Source organism: Phyllostomus discolor, chromosome 12, assembly GCF_004126475.2.
Source record: "Phyllostomus discolor isolate MPI-MPIP mPhyDis1 chromosome 12, mPhyDis1.pri.v3, whole genome shotgun sequence".
NCBI lineage: Eukaryota > Metazoa > Chordata > Mammalia > Chiroptera > Phyllostomidae > Phyllostomus > Phyllostomus discolor.
The window spans coordinates 11,995,904-12,016,877 of NC_040914.2; the positions used below are offsets into that span (position 1 = coordinate 11,995,904).

Below are 20,974 nucleotides of genomic sequence, written 5' to 3' on the forward strand. Positions count from 1 at the left end.
AGAAACTTTTTTACTGACTTGTCTCCTAGAGCAAGGGACATACAGGAAAGAATAAACAAATGGGACCTCATCAAAATTAAAAGCTTTTGCACAGCTAAAGAAAACAGTGTCAAAATAAAAAGAGAACCAACTGTATGGGAAAACATATTTGCCAATGATACCTCAAACAAGGGTTTACTCTCCAAAATATATAAAGAACTTACACGACTCCACTCTAAGACAAGTAACCCAATTAAAAAATGGGCAAAAGACTTGAACAGACACTTCTCCAAGGAGGACATACAGAAAATCCAAAGACACATGAAATGATGCTCAATATTGCTAACCATCAGAGAGATGCAGATTAAAACCACAATGAGATACCACTTCACACCAGTCAGAATGGCCATCATAAACAAAGCAACAAACAACGAGTGTTGGAGAGGCTGTGGAGAAAGGGGGTCCCTAGTGCACTGCTGGTGGGACTGCAGACTGGTACAACCACTATGGAAAACAGTATGTAACTTCCTCAGAAAACTAAAAATGGATCTGCCTTTTGACACGGCAATTCCACTGCTGGGACTATATCCTAAGAACACTGAAACACCAATACAAAAGAACATTTGCACCCTGATGTTCATAGCAGCACAATTTACAATAGCTAGGTGCTGGAAGCAACCTAGATGCCCATCAGTAAATCAATGGATCAAAAAACTATGGCACATTTGCACAATGGAATTCTATGCAGCAGAAAGAAAGAAGGAGCTCCTACCCTTTGCAACAGCATGGATGGTGCTGGAAAGCATTGTGCTAAGCAAAACAAGCCAGGCAGTGAAAGACAAATACCATATGATCGCACCTTTAACAGGAACTAAACAACAAAATAAAAAAACTAGCAAAATATAACCAAAGACACTGAAATAGGGGATAATCTGACAGTGACCAGAGGGGAGAGAAGAGGGAATTTCAGGGGGGAATTGGTAGGGTTTACAGGAACAAATTTGGAGGACACATGGACAAAATCTAGTGGTGGGGGGTAATGGGGGGAAGAGGGAGTGTTGGGTGGGTGAGCTGGAATGGGAGTAGGGGGGAGAAAGCTGTACTTGAACAATGATTAAAATAGAATTAAAAAAAATTGCAACTCTCTGATGGCTAGTGGTGCTGAACATCCTTTCATATGTCTCTGGGTCCTCTTCATGTTCTCTTTGAAAAAGTGTTCAGGTCCTTTTCCATTTTTTTTAAATTGAGTTGTGTGTCTTCCTGGAGTGGAGTCAAATGAGCTCTTTATGTATTTTGGAGATCAAACCGTTCTCTGAGGTATCATTTTGAAAGTACATTTTGCCATATGGTTGCTTCTCTTTCCATTTTGCTGATGTTTGCTTTAGCTTTGCAGAAGATTTTATCCTGATGATATCACATTTGTTTATTATTTCCTTTATGTACATTGCCTTAGAGGACATATCAGTGAAAATATTACTGCATGGAATATCTGAGATTTTCCTGCCTATGTTCCCCTCTAGAACTTTTATAGTATCATGAATTGTTTAATTTTTTTATTCATCTTGAATATATTTTTGTTTATGTTGTAAGTTGGTGAACAGGTTTCATGTTTTTGCACATAGTTGTACACACTTGTCAACACCATTGCTGAAGACACTATTTTTACACCATTTTAAACATCCACCTATTTTGTCAAATATTAATTGATCCTAGACACTTGGGTATATTTCTGGACTCTCTATTCTGTTCCATTGGTCTATGTATCTGTTCTTATGCCAGTACCAGACTATTTTGATTGCAGTGGCCTTGTAATATAATTTGGTTTCAGGTATTATGATCCCTCCTACTTTGCTCTTCCTTCTCCAAATTGCTGAGGCTATTTGGGGTAGTTTATGCTTCCATATAAATTTTTGAAATGTTTGTTCTATACCTGTGAAATATGTCATTGGTATTTTAATAGTGTTTGTGTTGAATCTATAAATTGCTTTGGGTATTATGGACGTTTAGATGATGTTAATTCTTCCATTCCATGAAAATGGTATATGCTTCTATTTATGTGTTTCTTTCATAATTTCTTTCTCAATGTTGTGTAGTTTTCTGAGTATAGGTTTTTTACCTCCTATACTCCTTGGTAAGGTTTATTCCTAGATATTTTATTTTTTGTTGCTATAGTAAATGGAAACTTTTTTTCTATTTTCTGTTTCTGATCTTTCATTGATGGTGTAAAAAAATGCCTTTGCTTTTTGAATATTGACTTTGAATCTGCTGTTTTGCCAAATTAACTTACTACATCATGTAGTTTTTTTGGTGGAATCTATAGGGTTTTGTATGTACATGATCATGTCCTGTGCAAACATTGGCAGTTTTACTTCCTTTTTTCCAATTTGAATGCTGTCATTTCTTTTTCATGTGTGATCACTTTGGCTAGGACTTTCCATAATACTTATAATAAAAGTGGTGAAAGCAGACATCCTTGTCTTTTTCCTGATCCTAGTGGGACTAAGATCTTAGTGGGATCTAATATCTTAGATCTCTGAAAGACACAAAGTCAAGGCTGGAGAGATTTCAGAACAAAAGGAAACATGGGAATATGTGCTTCCTAAAGGACTTTAGACAAAGAAAAGCTAAACTTTTCATAAACCATGAAAAGGGGGTCATTTTATGTTTTGGTTGTAAAGTTACTCAAGTATGGTAGGTTTCTACTCTTCTTCCGAAACTGGATCACCAGGTATATTAAAATTCAATGTAATGAGCCCAGTACTTGAGTATATATTCTTTGGTTCTTAATACTGACTAGAAGCTTCCAAAAATACTTAGGTATGTTTCTAAAGACCAGATAAAGGGTCAGCCATTACCAAATTATAATGATATTTTCAATAGATTGGTCTAACAAATAGATGTCAGGGGCCTGTAGTCAGGAACAAACTGTATAAAGGTTCCTGACTGTGAGGGAACATTAAGTCCTCTAGATCATAACATAAATGCCTTCTTCACAGTGGAGGGACCCACAACTAAGTCTCTTTCATCCAAGAGCCAGTTTGCATCTCCTTCAGTTCCTGAAGTTTATAAAGAGGTGTCAGTTCATAACAATGCAGGCACAGGGGCAAAATTGATGAGATTCCTTGAACAGTCCCAGTATGCTTTACTTTTTCATATTTCTGCTCTCACATTTTATTTTTTTCTCAAACATCATGTAAAATGAACAAGAGTATTCCTGATCCTATAAGATGGCTCTGGTAATTTACTTTGTCCTAATTAGTTACTGAAGTGAGGAGAAACTGACATTAATCACATAGTTTGCCCTGATGCAGGTTTTCCTATATAACACGGCAGTATTTTAAATTTATTTATTTTTTATTTTTACGTTATATTTTTCGGTTGTGTTTTTCCTGCTTTTTTCTGCATTGCTCACCCCAATCCCATCCTCCTCATCTCCCACAGTCATTCCCCACCATGGTCCATGCCCATAAAATCTCTATTTGTGTTCCTTTACTTGTCCCTCTCCCCTTGTTTCTCTATTTTTCCCTTCCTACTCCCCTCTGGTCACTATCACTTTCTACTTTTGTTAAAAATGTCTGGTTCTATTTCCCTCATTTGTTTGTTTTGTTGATTAGATTACACTTAGAGAGGAGATCACATGGTATTTGTCTTTTACCACCTGGCTTATCTCACTTAGCATAATGCTGTCCAGCTCCACATGTTGTCATCAATATTGGGAGCTCCTTTTCCCACTGTCTAGGATTCCACTGTTTACAAGTACCATGGTTTTCTGATCCACTCATTTACTGATGGGCACTTAGGCTGTTTCCAGCACTTGGCTATTGTAATTAATACTGCTTATGAGCATTGGGGTGCATAGGTTCTTTGGAATTGGTGATTCTGGATTTGTAGAGTCTAGTCTTAGCAGTGGGATTGCTGGATTGAAAGGCAGTTGCATTTTTATGCTTCTGAGGAAATTCCATACTATTTTCTACAGTGACCACACTAGTCTGCATTCCCATCAACATTATATTAAGGTACTCTTTTCTCCACAACCTCGCCAACATCTGCTGTCTGTTGATTTATTAATGATGGACATTCTGACCATTGTGAAGTGGTATTTCACTGTGTTTTTTTAACCGTTTTGACTGTTCAGTCCAGTTGGCTCCATTTCCCCCACCACTCCCTCCACCCCAGCAATCCACACTTCCCATCCTTGATTCCACCCCCATCTGGTTTTGCACATGTGTCCTTTATAGATGTTCTTTAAAATCCATTCCCCTCCACAACCCCAGTATGCCCTCCCTTCTCCCCTCTAGTTACTGTAAGTTTATTCTTAATTCCAATATCTCTCTAGTGTCTGCTCATGCTGAGCCCTCTCTCATATGTCTGTGTTCCCTCTGTATGTATTTCTTGGAGAAGTGTCTGTTCAGATCCTTTGCCCATTTTCTAACTGGATTGCTTGTCTTCTTGGTGTGGAGTTGTGTGAGTTCTTTATGTATTTTGGAGGTTAAATCCTTTTCTGAGATATCATTGGCAAATATGTTTTCCCATACAGTTTGTTTCCTTTCCATTTTGTTGTTGTTTCCTTTAGCCATGCAGAAGCTTTAGAGTTTGATGTAATCCCATTTGTTTATACTTTCCTTCCAATCCCTTGTCATAGGGGATGCATTAGTGAAACTATTGCAGTCTAGGATGTCTGAAATTTTCATGCCTAGGTCGTCCTCTAGGACTTTTATGATGTTATGAATTACATTTAAGACTTTTATCCATCTTGATTTTATTTTGCTGTATGTTGTAATTTGATGGTCTAACTTCTTTCTTTCATTCCATTTATTTTCTTCTTCTTTTTTTTTTCATGTACTAATCCAGACCTCCCAACACCATTTACTGAAGAGGTTATTTTTACTGTTTTATTTTCCTGCTCCCTGTGTCAAATAATAATTGACCACATAGACATGTGGTCAATTACATGTGGCCAGACCACATGACCACATAGACATTTTCTAACTGGATTATTTCTAACTGGATTATTTCTGGCCTGTCTATTCTGTTCCATTGGTCTATGAGTCTGTTCTTATGACGGTACCAGATTGTTTTTATTACAATAATGGCCTTGTAATATAGTTAGATACCAGGTATTGTGATCACTCCTACTTTGATTTCTTTTTTCTCCAAATTGCTGAGACCATTCAGATGTATTTATGGTTTCATGTAAATTTTTGAAATATTTTTTCTATATCTGTGAAATATATCATTAGCATTTTCATATGGATTGAATTGATTCTATAGATTGTCTTTGGTAATATGGACATTTTAAGAGTGAAAATTCTTCCAGTCCATGAACATAGTATGTGATTCAATTTATTTGTGTCTTCATTAATTTTTTTTTTCTTCAGTGTTGTATAAACCTCTGAGTAGAGCTTTTTTACCTCTGTGGTTAAATTCATTCCTTAACATTTTATTTTTCTTTTTGCTATAGTAAATGGAATATTTTTGCTAATTTCTATTTCTGATATTTCACTGTTAGTGTACAAAATGCCTTTGTTTTTTTGAATGTTGACTTTGCATCCTGATATGTTGACAAATTCATTTATTAGATCCGGTAGTTTATTGGTGGTGTTCATAAGGTTTTCTATTTACATTATCATGTAATATGGAAACAGAGAAAGATTTACTTTCTCCTTTCCAATTTGGATGCTTTTCATTTCTTCTTTCTGTAGGAGCACTGTGGTTAAAGTTCTAATACTATGTTGGATAGAAATGGTTAAAATATACACCCTTGTCCCTGATCTTAGTGGGAAAGCTTTTGTCCATAGTATTTTCATATGATCCTCTGTATTTTTGTATTGGTTGCAGTTTCACCAGTTTCATTTCTGGTTTTATTTATTTGAGTCATACGACTTTTTTTTGTTGATGAGCCTGGTTAAAAGCCTGTTGGTTTTGTATGTCTTTTGAAAGAACTAGCTCCTGGATTATTTTTTAGTTTCTATTCCATTTAATTCTGCTCTATCTTGATAATTTCCTTCCTTCTGCTTGCTTTGGGGCAAGATGGGAGTTTTACCAGCCACTCAGTATTAGGAGCATTCTCCATCATACCACACCTGCATTCTACCTAGTTTTGCATGGTTCTCTGTTTTCCTTGGTTTTGGTACTTCCAGAGACTGTGATTTTCTGGCAGTTCTGGTTGTATTTTGGTTTTACATTTCTTGTTACTGTCCTTATGTTTGTGTGAGGAGACAACATGTGTATAGCTACACCTCCTTCTTGGCCAGAAGCCCAAAAGGAAGCTTTTTAACTAGAGTGGCTAACAGATTCACTGATGGGAAGAGCACCCACCCTTCCATCTCTTTTGAAAAGGTTTTGCCCTGGCAAATACAAACTTTAAAATTCTGTTCTAAAAATTAATGAAAAGTTTAGTATTATGAATAAATAAATTCATCTTATTACAACAGTTATATTAATGTGGTTTTTTTTTGCATTTTTACACCTGGGTCATGAGTAAATTTTTATTTATTTATGTTATAAAATATATTATTAAGGCTTATTTAAGTAAGCATCCTCTGTATCAGCTATAGTTTAAAAGCAGTTACATGTGTGTGATTTGAAAAGAATGATGTATATTCAATAAGACTCCCCTGAAACCTTTCTTTCATGGACATTCTGTCTTTCTAGTTAGCAATACAAGATAGTCTTCAGTCCATATGAACAGCATGTTAGTATATAAATAGCACTAGGCATTTCCTAAATAAGTCACAGGTCAATAAGTTCAATTGTGCATTTGTGAAGTATAATGTGAAAGAGGTTTTGAAACCTTAACGCTAGGTAATCTGCTATGTTTCCAACATGTCTTTGGCTGCCTGAAGAGAGTGGTTTCCTTCTTATCTGCAAAATGGTAAACTCTGCTTCTTTGACTAGCTGCCCAATTAGCATATTTTATGTTGTACTTTTTTTTTTTGTTTTTGCACTTGCTTTTGAATTAGAAGCAATATGGCTTGCTCATATGTAAAGTCCAAACAAAGCTCTCAGATTACTGTTGTTCAAATTGTGAAAAATACCTTCTTAAAATTAAAATGTTTCCAAGTCCACCTAGGGTATACTTAACCTCATTATACTGCTAACTGTATAAGTGGCTGTGTCAAAACATCATCATAAGCTTCTCTGAACAAAATGTTGCTTTAACAGAGTCACATTCAGTGATATAAAGCCCTGCAAGTTCATGCCAAGCTGCTTGTTCACCATAAGTTGTCTCAGACCCTTGTTCAGTTCATGACTGGGGTCCAAACTTTCCCCCTGAGCATTTCCTCTATGACATTCAAATATGCATATTATTTTATGAAATTTCTTTTCTCTGTATTTTAACTTTTTCTTGAATTGTTTCTTGAGACATTGGAAAGCCCTGAGGCCTTCCTAATATTCTCAGAATGTTAATTGGTTTTAAAATTAAACAATCAGGTCATTGGTTGTTTCTCCCTGTATAGATGTCTTTATGTCCACCCCTTCAGGAAATAATTAGAATTTGTTCATAAAATTTTCTCTACTTTATTGGCTCACATAAATTAAAAATATAACAAAAACTAATCCAACTTCTAGTTCATTAGTGGCCAATATTTTAAATGAATAAAATTATGTTATTTTTACTAAATCTCTTAATAACATATCTAAATGATGAGTCAATGACATCATAATATTGATGTGCACATATACAGTTGGAGTGCTTGTTTGTTTCTAATGAGAATGGTATGGTACCATGGAATAGGCTTTTTGTTCACATTACAAAAAAATATCAAATATTTCTTTAAGGAGACACTTCATGAACTAAGTGTGCCAATGTGGTTTTAAAAAACTAAATATCTATAATGGATAAATTGCTTGCCTTTCTCCATCCTAATTGAAGGAATTATAGTTATACATTGAAAATATTTGTAATTCAAAAATTACTTTGACAACATTCTATTTACATAGTATTCAGTGTAGTAGATAGAATAAATAAGAACATAACAATTAAACAATATTTTTAAAGCCTCAGTAGTGTATGACCTGTTTCTGTGAAAAGATCTGTGTGATGTCCTGCCCAGGGTCTGTTCCTTGGGCCCCACAGGATAGCTAGGGTAGTTGAAAAAAGCCCACCACATGAAGTGGAATTGGGAAGCAAATCTCCCTGCAATAGAACAGCTCCCCAACCAGGCACTTAAAGCTGGACTGATAATAGGAAGAGGTAAGGGTGGGGAAAAGTGCATTCCCAATGCTAAAACTGTAAACTTAAGAGCCTGAGTGGCTTTGCCAATGAACTGCTTCATAGGACAAAGTCCAGGGAGGTCGAGTCCACACTGTGAATGGTTTGAAGGGACAAAGACTCACCTGAGGGAGAGACATGGAAAGAAATCAGAGTAGAAATGAAATCTTACTGGGTAAAGCAGTTGGATGACTAAATCCAAGAGAGACCTCCCAAAGTTTTCTTTATAGTGATAAGCTCTCTAAAGAAGAGCAAGGTGGGAAGCAGTAGAGAGAGTGGATGGGTTGCAGGGTTTACTTTCTCATGTACTATGGTCAGGGAAAACATCCATGTCTCTGTGACATTTGAATGAGACCTAGAAAGAAGTAGAGGGGGTTATGGAGGACTTAAACCCATCTGGGGTAATGGCTGGTGACACCTGATTTGGCCTGATTAGTTACCTAAGTGCAGAGGAATTCACTTTCACCACATATTTTTCTCTGGTGGAGTTTTTTTTTTCTATAAAACATAAGATGAAAGTTTTAACAGTCACCTGAGTTCAGAAACCTTCACCCCGAGAATTCACCCGAATTATCTCTAGATCTGGGTGGTGTCCTCTTCTCCAAGAGATCCCAAAGAACCAGGAGGTCAAACTTAGCTTCATAAGGTATGAGGTAATTTCTAATTCCATGGACATTTGTCTGAACTAAGAAAGATGACCTTTAGTGTTGGTTTTATTACAAGAGCTTCTAAGTAGATATTACTAACAAAAAGAACAGAAATGTATTGAAGTTATGGAAATAATTTATTGACATATAAATAAGAATAATCAAGGCTTTAGAAATGTCTTAAAAGAAATAGAAACACAAAGATCAGTGTTACTACTGACAGAAGTGTCCTTTTGTCCATTCCCATTGTCTACAACAGTGTTCACATGCCCTCCACATGTTTACATGAAGGATAGAGCTCAGATTCTATGAGTTCATCACCTGCTACCACTGTATCACAGAACCAGTGCTCATCCTGTGTAGGACACAATGTCACCTCCACTGTGGACATGGTACAAATGAGACCAACCCACCGAGATGACAGTTGTTTGGAATATGACCTTAATGCAATAATAATGACAATGTTGGCTTACATTTTTGACTGTTTATTGATTCAATGCAAATATTTTAAGAATTATCCATCTTCAACAAAACCTATTATAATGCTGCAAAATATCTTATTTATAATTTAATAACTTATGGCAGAAAACGAGTGTCACTCAATTTCACATGCAGCACAACAGGGAAACTTGCAGTAGACATGATGGGGTTGAAAACCTCACACTGGTAAGTCCCAGCATCTTCCCTCTTCACAGGGTCTATGGTGAGGCTTTGGTGGACTTTTGACACCTTCATGCGCTCATTGAGCTCCAGATTCATGCCATTGAACAACCACTGGATAGTGAGTGCATTTGTGTTGCAGGTCAAGACCACAGTATCCTTATTCTCTGTGACTGTGGTGTTGCTGGCACCCAGGGAGACTATTAAGTCAGGCTCTGTGGAGGAACAGGGAATGTGATGGATTAAGAATTGGCTTGAAACATGGAACCATTCTACTTAACTCAGATCTCAGCCACTTACCATCCACAGTGAGCTATGTAAGACTTACCAGACTATGTTCCTGACATTTCCAGACAGATAATTGTCTAAGTTCATGTGAAATTATGTATGGAGACAGCTGCAGCTCCACTCTGACCATATATAATCCTTGGGTGATTCCATTCATATTCCCTCAATCATCTTCATTAGCAGCTCTCAAAATCCCTTTGCAGCCCATAGGTGCTATAACCACATTATCAGATAGAATTTTACTCTTTGAGTTTTCACTGATCTTTTCCTAAAACATTTTTTCCCTCAAAACATTAGATCCTAGTCCTTATGCGAACTTTTGTCCATGTTGTGGAAGGCAGGCTTACCACTTTGTCTATCTCTGGAGCCAAGGAAATCTACAGTAAGCAGAAAAGCATTTAGCTTTTGTTAAATAATTTACTTAGGTGATAAAGACTATTCAGTGGAGAAAAGACAGTCTTTTCAACAAACAGTGTTGCACAGCAATATTTGCATGCAAACAAGTGACATGGGTCATTGTCTGACACCACGCACAAAAATTCAATCAAATAGATCAAATTCTTGAGGTTAGACGCCAAACTATAAAAGCTTAGAAAAGTATGGGGAGAAGCCTTATGGCATTGATTTGGCAATGATGTATGAATATGACACTAAGAACACAAGAAGAAGATAGACAATTTGGATTTTGTCAAAATGAAAATTTTTTCTTCATGAAAAAAATAAAGAAGTTGAAAGGTGTCCTATGAAATGGGAACAAATATTATGCAAATCATATGGAAAATATAAGGTTAATGTCTAGAATATACAAAAAGTTTTCTAAAATTCAACAGCAATCACAAAAGACATGTAAAGTGACTTAAAAATGAACAAAACACTTCAATAGACATTTCTCCAGAGAATATATGCAATGGGCCAAAAGTCACAGAAAAAATTCTCAACACCACTGCTATTCACAAAAATGAAAGTCAAAACTCCCCAGGTTGAATACCTTGCTTGTGATGTTGGTATGGTTAACTTTGCTCTGCAAGTAAAAAATAAAAAGTGCCCTGTGTAGTATCTTTCCTTTCTCCAAAAGCTTCTTCAACCAGAGTTGGCACCTCTCACATCTCAGTCAACTTGGGTCTTTGAAAGCACCCAGGACATCTGTGAATCACTAAAAAATGCATTGGAATCTGGGTGCTCAGAGAATGTATGGCCTCCAGCTATATGTATGGGGAAAGGTACCAATTTTCTCAGGTGTAAGATTTAAGATTCAATGTTTGATTAGGGAAAGACATAAGATTGCGAGTCAGATATACCCCTGTAATTCTGGTTGTTCACAGACCACCTGACTGTCTGGTTGACAAGAATTGTTTCCTTTTAGCTTCACAGATTTCTATTGCTCAACTGAGGTGTGTTTCTATGAGGTATCATTTCCCAGGACACCCTGGAGACTGTGGTTTGTGCATAAAAAACACAGAGAGAGCAGGGACAAGTGGAAGGTAAGATGACTACTCAAGATTCTGGGCCAAGAGTTGGGTCAGGTATTTTAAGGTGAGTGTGAACCAAATTAGTCAATAAGCCAAATGGGTCAGTGGGCCACAAAATTATTGAGCAAAATCCAAGAAGTGATTTAGGAAAGAGGAAAAAGGGCAAGCAGAAGCTGATTAAGGCAGCAGAATCAAGTGCTCTGCCTTTGACCTTTAAATTCATTCTCTCTCCCCTGTGGGAAGGTAAAGGCTGGTGCAAATGCAAAACAAGGATCTTGTAGCAAGTGGGGAACATGGACTTGCTGAAATTTTGGCCTTGTGGACAATATCTGTCAGGTGGCTATGAGATAGAAATTTGGGAAAAAAAACTTAAAATTCTTCTGTATGTAAAAATTATTATTAACAGCCCATGGCCTTAGAGGTATTGCAGAAAGACTATTTTATTAGAGAAAAATAACTGATCTGAGATGATGGTCTCAGTTCCTGGAGGAATAGAAAGCTTGTCCCTCATGTCAAGAATTTAAAGGATTCTGAATCCAGGTTCCAGGATCTGAAGTGATTTTGGATAATTCACTCATTCATTCACTCATTTTATCACCATTTATTTCTTACTAATTCATCAACAGCAACTGAATGTTTGTTACATGTTGGCCCCTGAGTTTGTTTCAGGCATAGAATGTGGAGTGAAAAGGCACAGTCCTTTATTTATATCTTCATGAGGTGACTCTACCAAAACCAAAAAACAAGTAACTAAGTGATGTGAAGTCCAGTGCCCGGAGGTGTGGATAGGCCATGTGAGGGGAACACCTGTGCAGTGATTCTGATTGTTACTGCAGGTAATTTGTTCTAGAGTAAAAATACATTATTCCTCCTTTTTGTCACTACACAGGCCAAAAAGTATTCCTGTGAGATAAGCATGCCTAAGACAAAAGAATCTGCACCAACTTGTTAGTGTAAAAATCCAAAGACACCCTCATATGGTCTCTAGGGTAGAGAAATTAAATCTGAGGCCACAGACTCACTTTGAGAGACTCTGATCAGCTGTTCATGGTCTATGTGACTCTGCTATAATGAATGTATCTCTGGGTGCCTCTGTTTATTCACAAGAAATATTTGGCTGCTAAGTTGTGAGTGTACAAACTGTACAATATTTACAGCATCTGACCTTAACCAGGGAAAGAAGAGCTGTTCAATTAAGGGACATCTCTTATTGATCAACTCCAAGAGAGAATCTCCTAGTCTGATCTCTGGTGAAAAAGGAGCTATCAGGAGCATCTTTTCTTCTCAGTTTCTTTCTGGGGATGCTGACCTTCTTCTGAAACTTTCTAAGATCCCCAGGACAGTAGGTTATACTGGGACATTGCTTAACTGTGCTCTCCACATACAGACTCAAATGATACCAAACTCCATTTTTTGCCAAAATGTGACTCTTGGTCCTGAGTTCTGACTGGTGACCAGATCAGAATCTTTGTGTCTTGGGAACCCATTAAACCCTTTGTCACTTGGCCTTTCCCAGGAGCTCAAACACAACTTGGCACAGGCCCACCATAGTCCCTGGGTTCCAGATCCTTAGGACAAGGTTCTAGGGAGGAATTTCTGAGCTGATCTCTATAAGAATTTCAGGGGGCCTCTCAGACCATGCTTTGACCTAGTACATCAAAGTCATTCACAAGGTCAAGTTTATAGGCAGGTGCTCAGGGGGCTGAATGAGATGGGACTCCCTCTGCAGACTAACTTCCACCACAGTGATCCTTCTGTCTGCAGTGACTGTCCACAGGGGTACAATTTGAGAAGGGAACTGATAGCTTAGGAAATTTGTCTATACAAAATCCAACCTGGAACAAAATGGGGAGAGAATAAAAGCAGAATTCAGGGTTGTCTGTCCTGGGTATGAAGAAGAATCCACCCCACCCCAATACCGAGTGTTCAGAGAGTCATCACTTACCATATACGATAAGCCGCCCCAATCCAATTTCTTTTATTGAATCTGCAACATAGACTACCACGGTGTACATTCCTTCATCATTTATGTAGGCATTATCTATCAGCAAGGATCCATCAGCGTTTATTCTCTCCCGTCCACTGTATGCAGGACCTTTTATGTCGTATCTTAGGTGTGTTATAAGAAATGCAATCATATGACTTCTATCAGTCTTTTGCCCCCTGTACCATATGTAGGCTGTAACATTGGGAGGTGTATTTTGGAGAGGTAGAAGTGCAGCTTCCCCTTCAGCAATAGAAGTTGATACAATAGAGACTTCAGCTGTGGTGGGCTGGCACCAGAAGTGGAAGAGTGAGACTGGGAAAGAAAAAAAAAAGATCTATGTTTGTATGTATACATTGTGATGGATAGATGAGTCTCTGGATCCTGAGAAGGTTTCTTTATTTCTGAGCCTTGGTCTACAGGTGAGTGTGTGTCTCCCAGGGTCAAGATCCACAGCATGGCCCTCATTATTTCAGCACCTCTGAAACTATTACTTTTTTTGGTTTCAAGCAGTCTTCTCTAGGTGTTTTCTTGATCATCCCCTCATTATGCTCAGATTCTTTCTTACATTCAGGGGCATTTTTTGGAAGACACTATTCTGACAACCTTCTCTAAAGATCCTCTCTCTTGGCTACTTTTTTTTCCCATGGGTCTTATGCATATATCACATAACATCTAGGTCTTTCCTTTACCCCCTCTACTCCTGAACATGGCCTCAAATAAAGCAGGGCCTTGTTGGATCTTGTACCTCCAGGGACTAGACAGGCTGCAGGTACTTGGACTGGAATGAAAGAGCAATCCCAGGGTTGTACCATGTAGGGTATATTTGAGCATTTGTCAGGTTGGTGGTAAAGACAATGCCTAGCACCCCTGGTTAAGATTTTATTTTTTCTACTCTTCCCTGACAAAAATTTATTATTATTATTATTATCATTATTATTATCAGTTTGTATTATTCATACTCAGTGATGAATAACAGGAAAAGAACAGCAATTGAGGTTTTCCTGCTTCTCACCACTTCCAGATTACAAGATTTTTCTCTTTATGACCCCTTTCCTAATCCTACTCTGCTACTTGTCCTTCACCCTCAAGAGCAAACCAAAGCCTTCCCTCTTGTCTCTGAGCACTGGTCTCTCAGCAGATCCCAGGCAGCCTCTGTGTCAGATCCTTAGTCTACACCAAGGAATTGTCACCTACTTACCAACCAGCAGGAGCCCTTGCCAGTGGACATGTCCTCTGTAGGTAGAAAATGATAGGGATCCCATGGTGTATGTTGTCTGCTATGCGTTGCCTCCTAGAGAAAACCTGAGGTTCTGTAAGGCTCACAGGCACCTCGGTCCTGAATGGTGCACTCTGCTGTGTGTCCTGTTTGTAGGCTGAGCTTTATTCTGGGGCATGTTTACTATTCTTGTCATGCGGGCTGGGGGCTGGGTCTCTGCACAGGATCATCCCACTCCCTGCCTTCATTCTGCCTCCCCAGTCCCTACTTACCAGTACTGCTCCTCTGCATTTTGGTTCCCTGAGAAGTCCTGTAGTTTCTCAACACCAGACACATGTACACATGCATATAAACCCACACATAAACACATACTTTCATGCTGTGTGTGAAAAGCAATAGACTAGGTTGTCTGGATTTCAGACATTCCCAAGAACTTTCTGTCAGCTGCACATAGGCCTTTCCCTCAGCCCTCTCCCTATCACATTTGAGTTTTCTTTTCAGAGCAGGGGTTCTGAAGCTAAGTCAGAAAAACCTGTCACAACCATATCAACCCAGCTGTGCATAAGATCACCTGTGAAACTTAGTGAAGATTACAATGCCCAGGTAACATCTTAACAATGCAGCTTCATCAACTGTACAGCTAATGTGGGTGTCCATTCAAAATGAGATGTCTTCTTGTGAAGGTTGAACCACTTTTGATCTCCTCTCCAGATTCTGTTAAATTACAGATTCTAAAGGGGAGGAAGTGGGCTAGAGATTCTGCATCTGACAAACTCTCAGGAGACGTAGATCTTCCTGCCCTGTATGTTGCACTTTCAATATCAAGGCTAATGGGAGCGATTTTACCCCTGAGAGGAGGACCCACTCATGCCAGCATTGACTTGTGCTGTGTCTTAGTCTGTGGTCTCTCAGCAGAGAACAGGGAGTCCTGGCTGTCCTCAAAATATGAGGATCATTTCTGTTTGTGACACAGAAACTCAGGTGGGAATCCAGTCTACCTTATGTTCTCAAATTGTCTGCTCTGAGAAGCTTTTCTTTCCTCTCAGCAGGAAGGTCACAAAAATGAGTCTGGCAGTGATAAGGGTCAAGTATGGTGATACTTACATAGAGGACCCTTCTTCTAGCTCAGGTTGTCACCAGACTGGATTTTGCTTCCAGGGACAAAGATTCAAAGTTTCAGTAGAATCTGCAGATTTTTAGGAGTGAATTGGTAGGTGCCCTGTGTGTCTCATGAAGAAAGAATTGTGGGGAATGATCATGTGCCTGTGGGTTTCCTGGTACTCCAAAGAGTTTCATGTGTCTCCATGTCTGTTTATTGGACCTGATCTTGTGCTTCTGACTGTGGGACAACCTCTGATTTCTGCCTGAGAGGTTTTCTTGTGGTCACCAGACTTGACCATGGATGATGCCAGACATAGTAGAGATAGCAGCACAGAAACCCCTGAAGGAGAAGGTGATCCCAGGCCCTGTCAAAGTAAGAAACTTCCAAACCTGAAAGCAATGCAATGTGTTTATCTGAGCAAAACTGACCTCATACACCTGGGAGAAAGGACTCAAATCCTTTGAAGAAAGGCAATTTGGCAGCTTGTTTTGTACATGATGATCAAAGTACAAAGTGAAAATATTGCATAGGATGCATTAGAAGTTGAGAGATAAAATAGCAGGGAAATCTCCAGAGCTGGAAAAAAGCAGAAAAGGGACACACATACTTTTTACATCAATGGATACAGATTATTCAAATTTACAAGATAGAGAGAAGGTGTTCAAAATACTGGATAACATAAAGGGTTCTGTGTTACCATACTTTTACTCCAGATTCTGTCAGTTTGATTGGTCCAGCAAAAGATATCATTGTGATCTGTCAAAGTTATCCTCTCCAAGATGCAGAAAAAAAGGATCAGGGCTCACTCAAGCAGAATATGGAACTTGCCTAAGGAAAATATAGGCCTGGGATGTGGCAACCTGAGATCACCTACTAAGCTAAAAATTTCTGATTAGAATATCCTGAGAGGCTTGTCAGGCCTGCCATGCGGCCCCCTAAGCTTCTCGGGGTTTCCACACAGCCCCTTTCTGTAAATAGTCTCTAGAAGTAGCAGGTGGGACAGAGCAGTCAAGAGGGAGGGCCCAAGAAAAGATCAGTGAATCAGGACATGAAAATCATGCTCCTTCTCCATCTTCTTAACCAAAGCCAGGTCCCTGTGTTTATTTCCTGTGTGTCTCAATGTTGTCCCCTGGAGGACAGAAGTAGAATTGCAGCCAATGTCAGGGGCTTTCCAGGGACTCTGATCAGTGCAGGGTTAGCCCAGTGAGAAGGCAGGCATTATTGAGAGTATCGTGAGTCCAGTGTCAAGAGAACTGTCCCACCAGGGAAATGTGCTGTTTCAGACAGAGCTCTCTGTTTTCAAATGTTCAAAGTCATGGTGAAGGTCCTTAAGACTTTTGGAGAGGGTCCTGGCCTGGAGGGTTGATCCCCAAAATGTCCTGTGTGTTTGCCATCACTACATTGGGATGTTGCATATGAGTAATTTCTGTGTCTCTGTCTTCCCACAGGGCCTAGGAGCTGGAGCATCTCCATGTGCATACTCAGCCAGGACCCTGTGTGTTGTATTGTTAGAAGAGAGGTTCGTGTTGAACCCTCAACTCCTCTGAGATGGAAGCAAGCATAGATCCGGGGTTCCCTTGTCCTATTCTGCACAGGAAATTGTCCTTGCTCCACAGGGCATCATGATCTAGACAGATGTTTTCAGAAACAACAGTCAGGTTCTCCACAGAGAGGAATTTTGGGAATGAAATGTCATCCCTGATTCTTATAAGGTAAGTGTATGTTCTTTCCTCCCATGGCAGTAACTCTTCCAGAGGTAGAGTATACTGAGTTTCTGTTAGGTCAGGTATCTGTGAGAACAGGAAAAACAGAGGCCCTGGGTGATGACACATAATTCACAAGGTGGGCCTGTGGAGGGGTGTGATTTTGGAGAAGTAATATGTGTTCCAACCTGCCACTTTTAGGAGGATTCTTTCATTCCTCCTGAATGGTGAGAATTGAAAGCCTGGCCTGAGGATGTCCTCAATGAGGCTGTGGCCTCCTCTCATGCTGACACCAACTATTTGGGTTTTTAAGAAATATAATGTGACTACAAGTGTCACACAAACTGACAGGCTTCCATTGTGCAGTTTCCCTTATTGATTTAATGAGTGTTTAAAGAGCATCTGTCATGTGTCAGGCTGTTGACTGGGTCCTGGAAACTCTAAAGAGAACAAGAAATGTGTGGTCACTGTGCTTTTTGAGTTTACCTTGTAAGAGCAACAGGCTCTCTGAATTAACCATAAACAAGTGAAGGGTTATAATGGAAAACTTCTGGAGCATTTACAACACATACTTTAGTCTCAGCTGGTTTTGGGATGACAGAGAGCACATCTGTGAAAGGACTCTTAGCTGAGACCTAAAGAGTTAGTAACCATTTTCTACTTGAAAAACAGAGGGTGTTAAAAAAAAAATTACCTGACAGGACTAACCTTTGATGGACTGACCCTAGCCTGGTTGCAGGACAGGATACCATTCACGTGGGGAGCTTGAAGAGTCAGGGTGACTGTGAATGATTGATACTGGTGAGGTTTGTCTCTGCTGGGCTGTGGGTGCTGGTGACCTGGGGAGATCAGCCATGCCCAGGAAGGCTCCAGCCTGTAGAATAATTCTGCTGCCCCCTGCTGGACACACAGACAAATGGGGAAGAAAATATGTTATTGTTTGGTATTTTTTTGTTTGGTTTTGCACATTCAATTCAACTTATACTTTAAGCTATATTTAATTTATGTATGGATAATTTTAATATATTTATTGACTTATAGTTGAATTGAAAGTATGCAGTTTATGAAGTATTTCAGATGCATGCTCCAGAGAAGTACAATGAAAATAAAAACCATGTGTCTTGCTATTAGAGTCTACTCATGTTCTCTTGCAATCTCCTTTTTCTTCACCTCTGCACCACCTTTTTCAGTGTTAAGGAAATTCTCAAAGGCTGTTTTCTTATTATAAGTGCTTTTGCACTTTCTGGAATTTTCAAATGTTTATCATAAAATATATAAATTTAGGCTGAATTTGTCTTCTTGATGCAACACAATTATTTTGACATAGTTTTTTTTCCTTTTATTCTCTAGTTTTCTGTCATTCCTGGGATGCATTAACTTTACCTATTCACCCCTTTATGGACATTTATGTTGTCTCCAGTTTGGGACTATTAAACTAAACCTTCCATGAACATGAATGTAGAACAAATTTTAACACATAGAGCACTGTTTTCAAAACCTTAGCGCATTAGAGGAATGGAAGGTAGGGAGTTGCCACAGGGAGTCTGGTCTCAAGGTGGCATGGCCACAGCCCCACCCAGAGCTACAGAACCACCTGCTTCTTCACATAGAAATGTGACTGCCATAGCCAAACATCAGTCAACACAGTAGCAGAATTAAAGACTTCATCTACATTCCAGCTTCCAAATGACACACAAGTGCACCTCAGAGGCTGAATTTAATTCACTCTGGATTGTCCATCCCTATGAGCAGGGGAAATGTTCTGTTTAAACTTTTGATTCCTCTAATATAAAATAAAACCTAAAAAAATTAAGCATGTTGTAAATTGTGCTGCTATGAAAGACCAATACCATACAATCTCATCTATAAGTGGAACGTAATCAACAAAACAAACAAACAAGAAAAATATAACCAGAGATAATGAAATTAAGAACAAACTGACGGTGGCCAGAGGGGAGGCAGGAGGGAGTAGTATTAGTGGGGAAAGGGAGGAAGTGTTTTCAGGAATATCTATAAAGGGCACTTGGAAAAAATCAAAGAGGGGTAAGATAAAGGGTGGGAATTAAGGATGGCTGGGGTTGTCAGGGGTCAAAGACAGGTATATTGAACAACAATTAATAAAGTAAAAAACAAGTTAAGCATACATGCCTAGTATTAACAGAAGATACACAGAACGTCTGAGTCTATTTGCATGCTGTGCAATTCTGGGGTTGACCTACACCCAAGAAGCCTCAATTCTCTCATTTGATATCATAGAAACATGGTTGACCTTCTTTCTTGGATTTTAGAAAGAGCATCTAAAACACTGGAGATTTTCTAAGTATTTAGGGTGATAAGAATTTCTTTTGTTTTGATGAGGCAATTCTTGGCAGGCCTCTGGATGGTGGCACAGTGAGGGCAGGTCACCAGAAAGACCAAGTTCTAACAAAAAGCTTGGAATTTCCCATTGTCAATGTAAGAGATGTTTCAAGCTGAAGAATATTTTTTGTGAGTCTACTTGAACCAAACATGATGATGATTGTGGGGAAGAAAAACTTCAATGGATCGAGAAAATGTTCTGAAGAACAGCAAATCTGCACCATATTTTGTACAGTACTGTCACATCCAGGGGTCTATGGGGTTACGTGATGTTTATTGACAATAGATCAAGGAGGTGGGAGAAAGCAAATGCAGAAATCTCTGTGACTGGGTAAAAAGTAGAACAAATAGACACATATATTTGTTAACTTGGTTGGTATAGGAAAGTCAGCATTAAGAATTAATACAATAACAGCCCTGGTTGATGAAGCTCAGAGGGTTGAGCACAGGCATACGAACCAAAGGATTGCCAGTTTGATTCCCAATCAGTTCACATGCCTGGGTGGTGGGCCCAGTCCCCAGTGAGAGGCAACCACACATTGATGTTTCTCTTCCTCTCTTTCTCCTCCCTTTCCCTTCTCTCTAAAGATAAATAAATGAAATCCTAAGAAAAAGAATTAACTCAATAAAAATAGTAATGAAAAGACATGTGGTCCCTGGTCTCTGCTTTGCTGCAGGGAAGGGTCTGAGAAAAATAAAATTACCCTGACATTTTAAAGATAAGTTATGGTAAAGGAAAAAGATAATAAACACCCTCAGTTAAGGTAAAGATTGACCTTTGTCAGGAGAGATAGCATGACTCACTTTGAATTAAGAGTTTTAATTTCAGACCATCTTCTGTGGTTATTTAAGTTTATGTATGTTGAAAGTCCCACCATGCAGGCTTTCTCTGAGCTTGTCAGGTTGAATATTTGGCCCCTTTTTGTGTCTGCACTGCTTTGATTATGAATCAGCTGAAATAATGCATTGGTGACTGATGTTTCAATTAGACAATATTTTTTAAAGATTTTATTTATTTTATTTTTAGAGAGGGAAGGGAGAGAGAGAGAGAGAGAGAGAGAGAGAGAGAGAGAGAGATCAATGTGTGTTGCTGGGGGTTATGGCCTGCAACCCAAGAATGTACCCTGGCTGGGAATCGAACCTGGGGCACTTTGGTTCCCAGCCCACGCTCAATCCACTGAGCTACACCAGCCAGGTCAGTTAGACAATATTGTCTCAAGTGCTAGGAAGGGAATCTTAGGAAGTCTTATTGTCAGTGTTTTCCTTGCTCATTGATAAACCATTGGTGATGCAGCAAGACCTTAATCTTGGATGGAAGTCAAAGCTTCTGAAAAGAGAAAAGCAGGTAAA

The 20,974-nt window shown here is 38.9% G+C and overlaps 1 protein-coding gene across 1 annotated transcript; it reads right to left on the reverse strand.

The window, feature by feature from the left end:
• Window positions 1-9,385: 9,385 nt before the first annotated feature.
• LOC118497520 (carcinoembryonic antigen-related cell adhesion molecule 21-like) lies at window positions 9,386-14,582 on the reverse strand. Its single transcript, XM_036012166.1, has 3 exons — window positions 14,444-14,582; window positions 13,204-13,557; window positions 9,386-9,716 (listed from the first exon to the last, which is right to left on the reverse strand). Exons 1-3 carry the CDS (start codon window positions 14,505-14,507, stop codon window positions 9,418-9,420), a joined length of 717 nt encoding a protein of 238 aa, XP_035868059.1. The 5' UTR covers window positions 14,508-14,582; the 3' UTR covers window positions 9,386-9,417.
• Window positions 14,583-20,974: the final 6,392 nt, after the last annotated feature.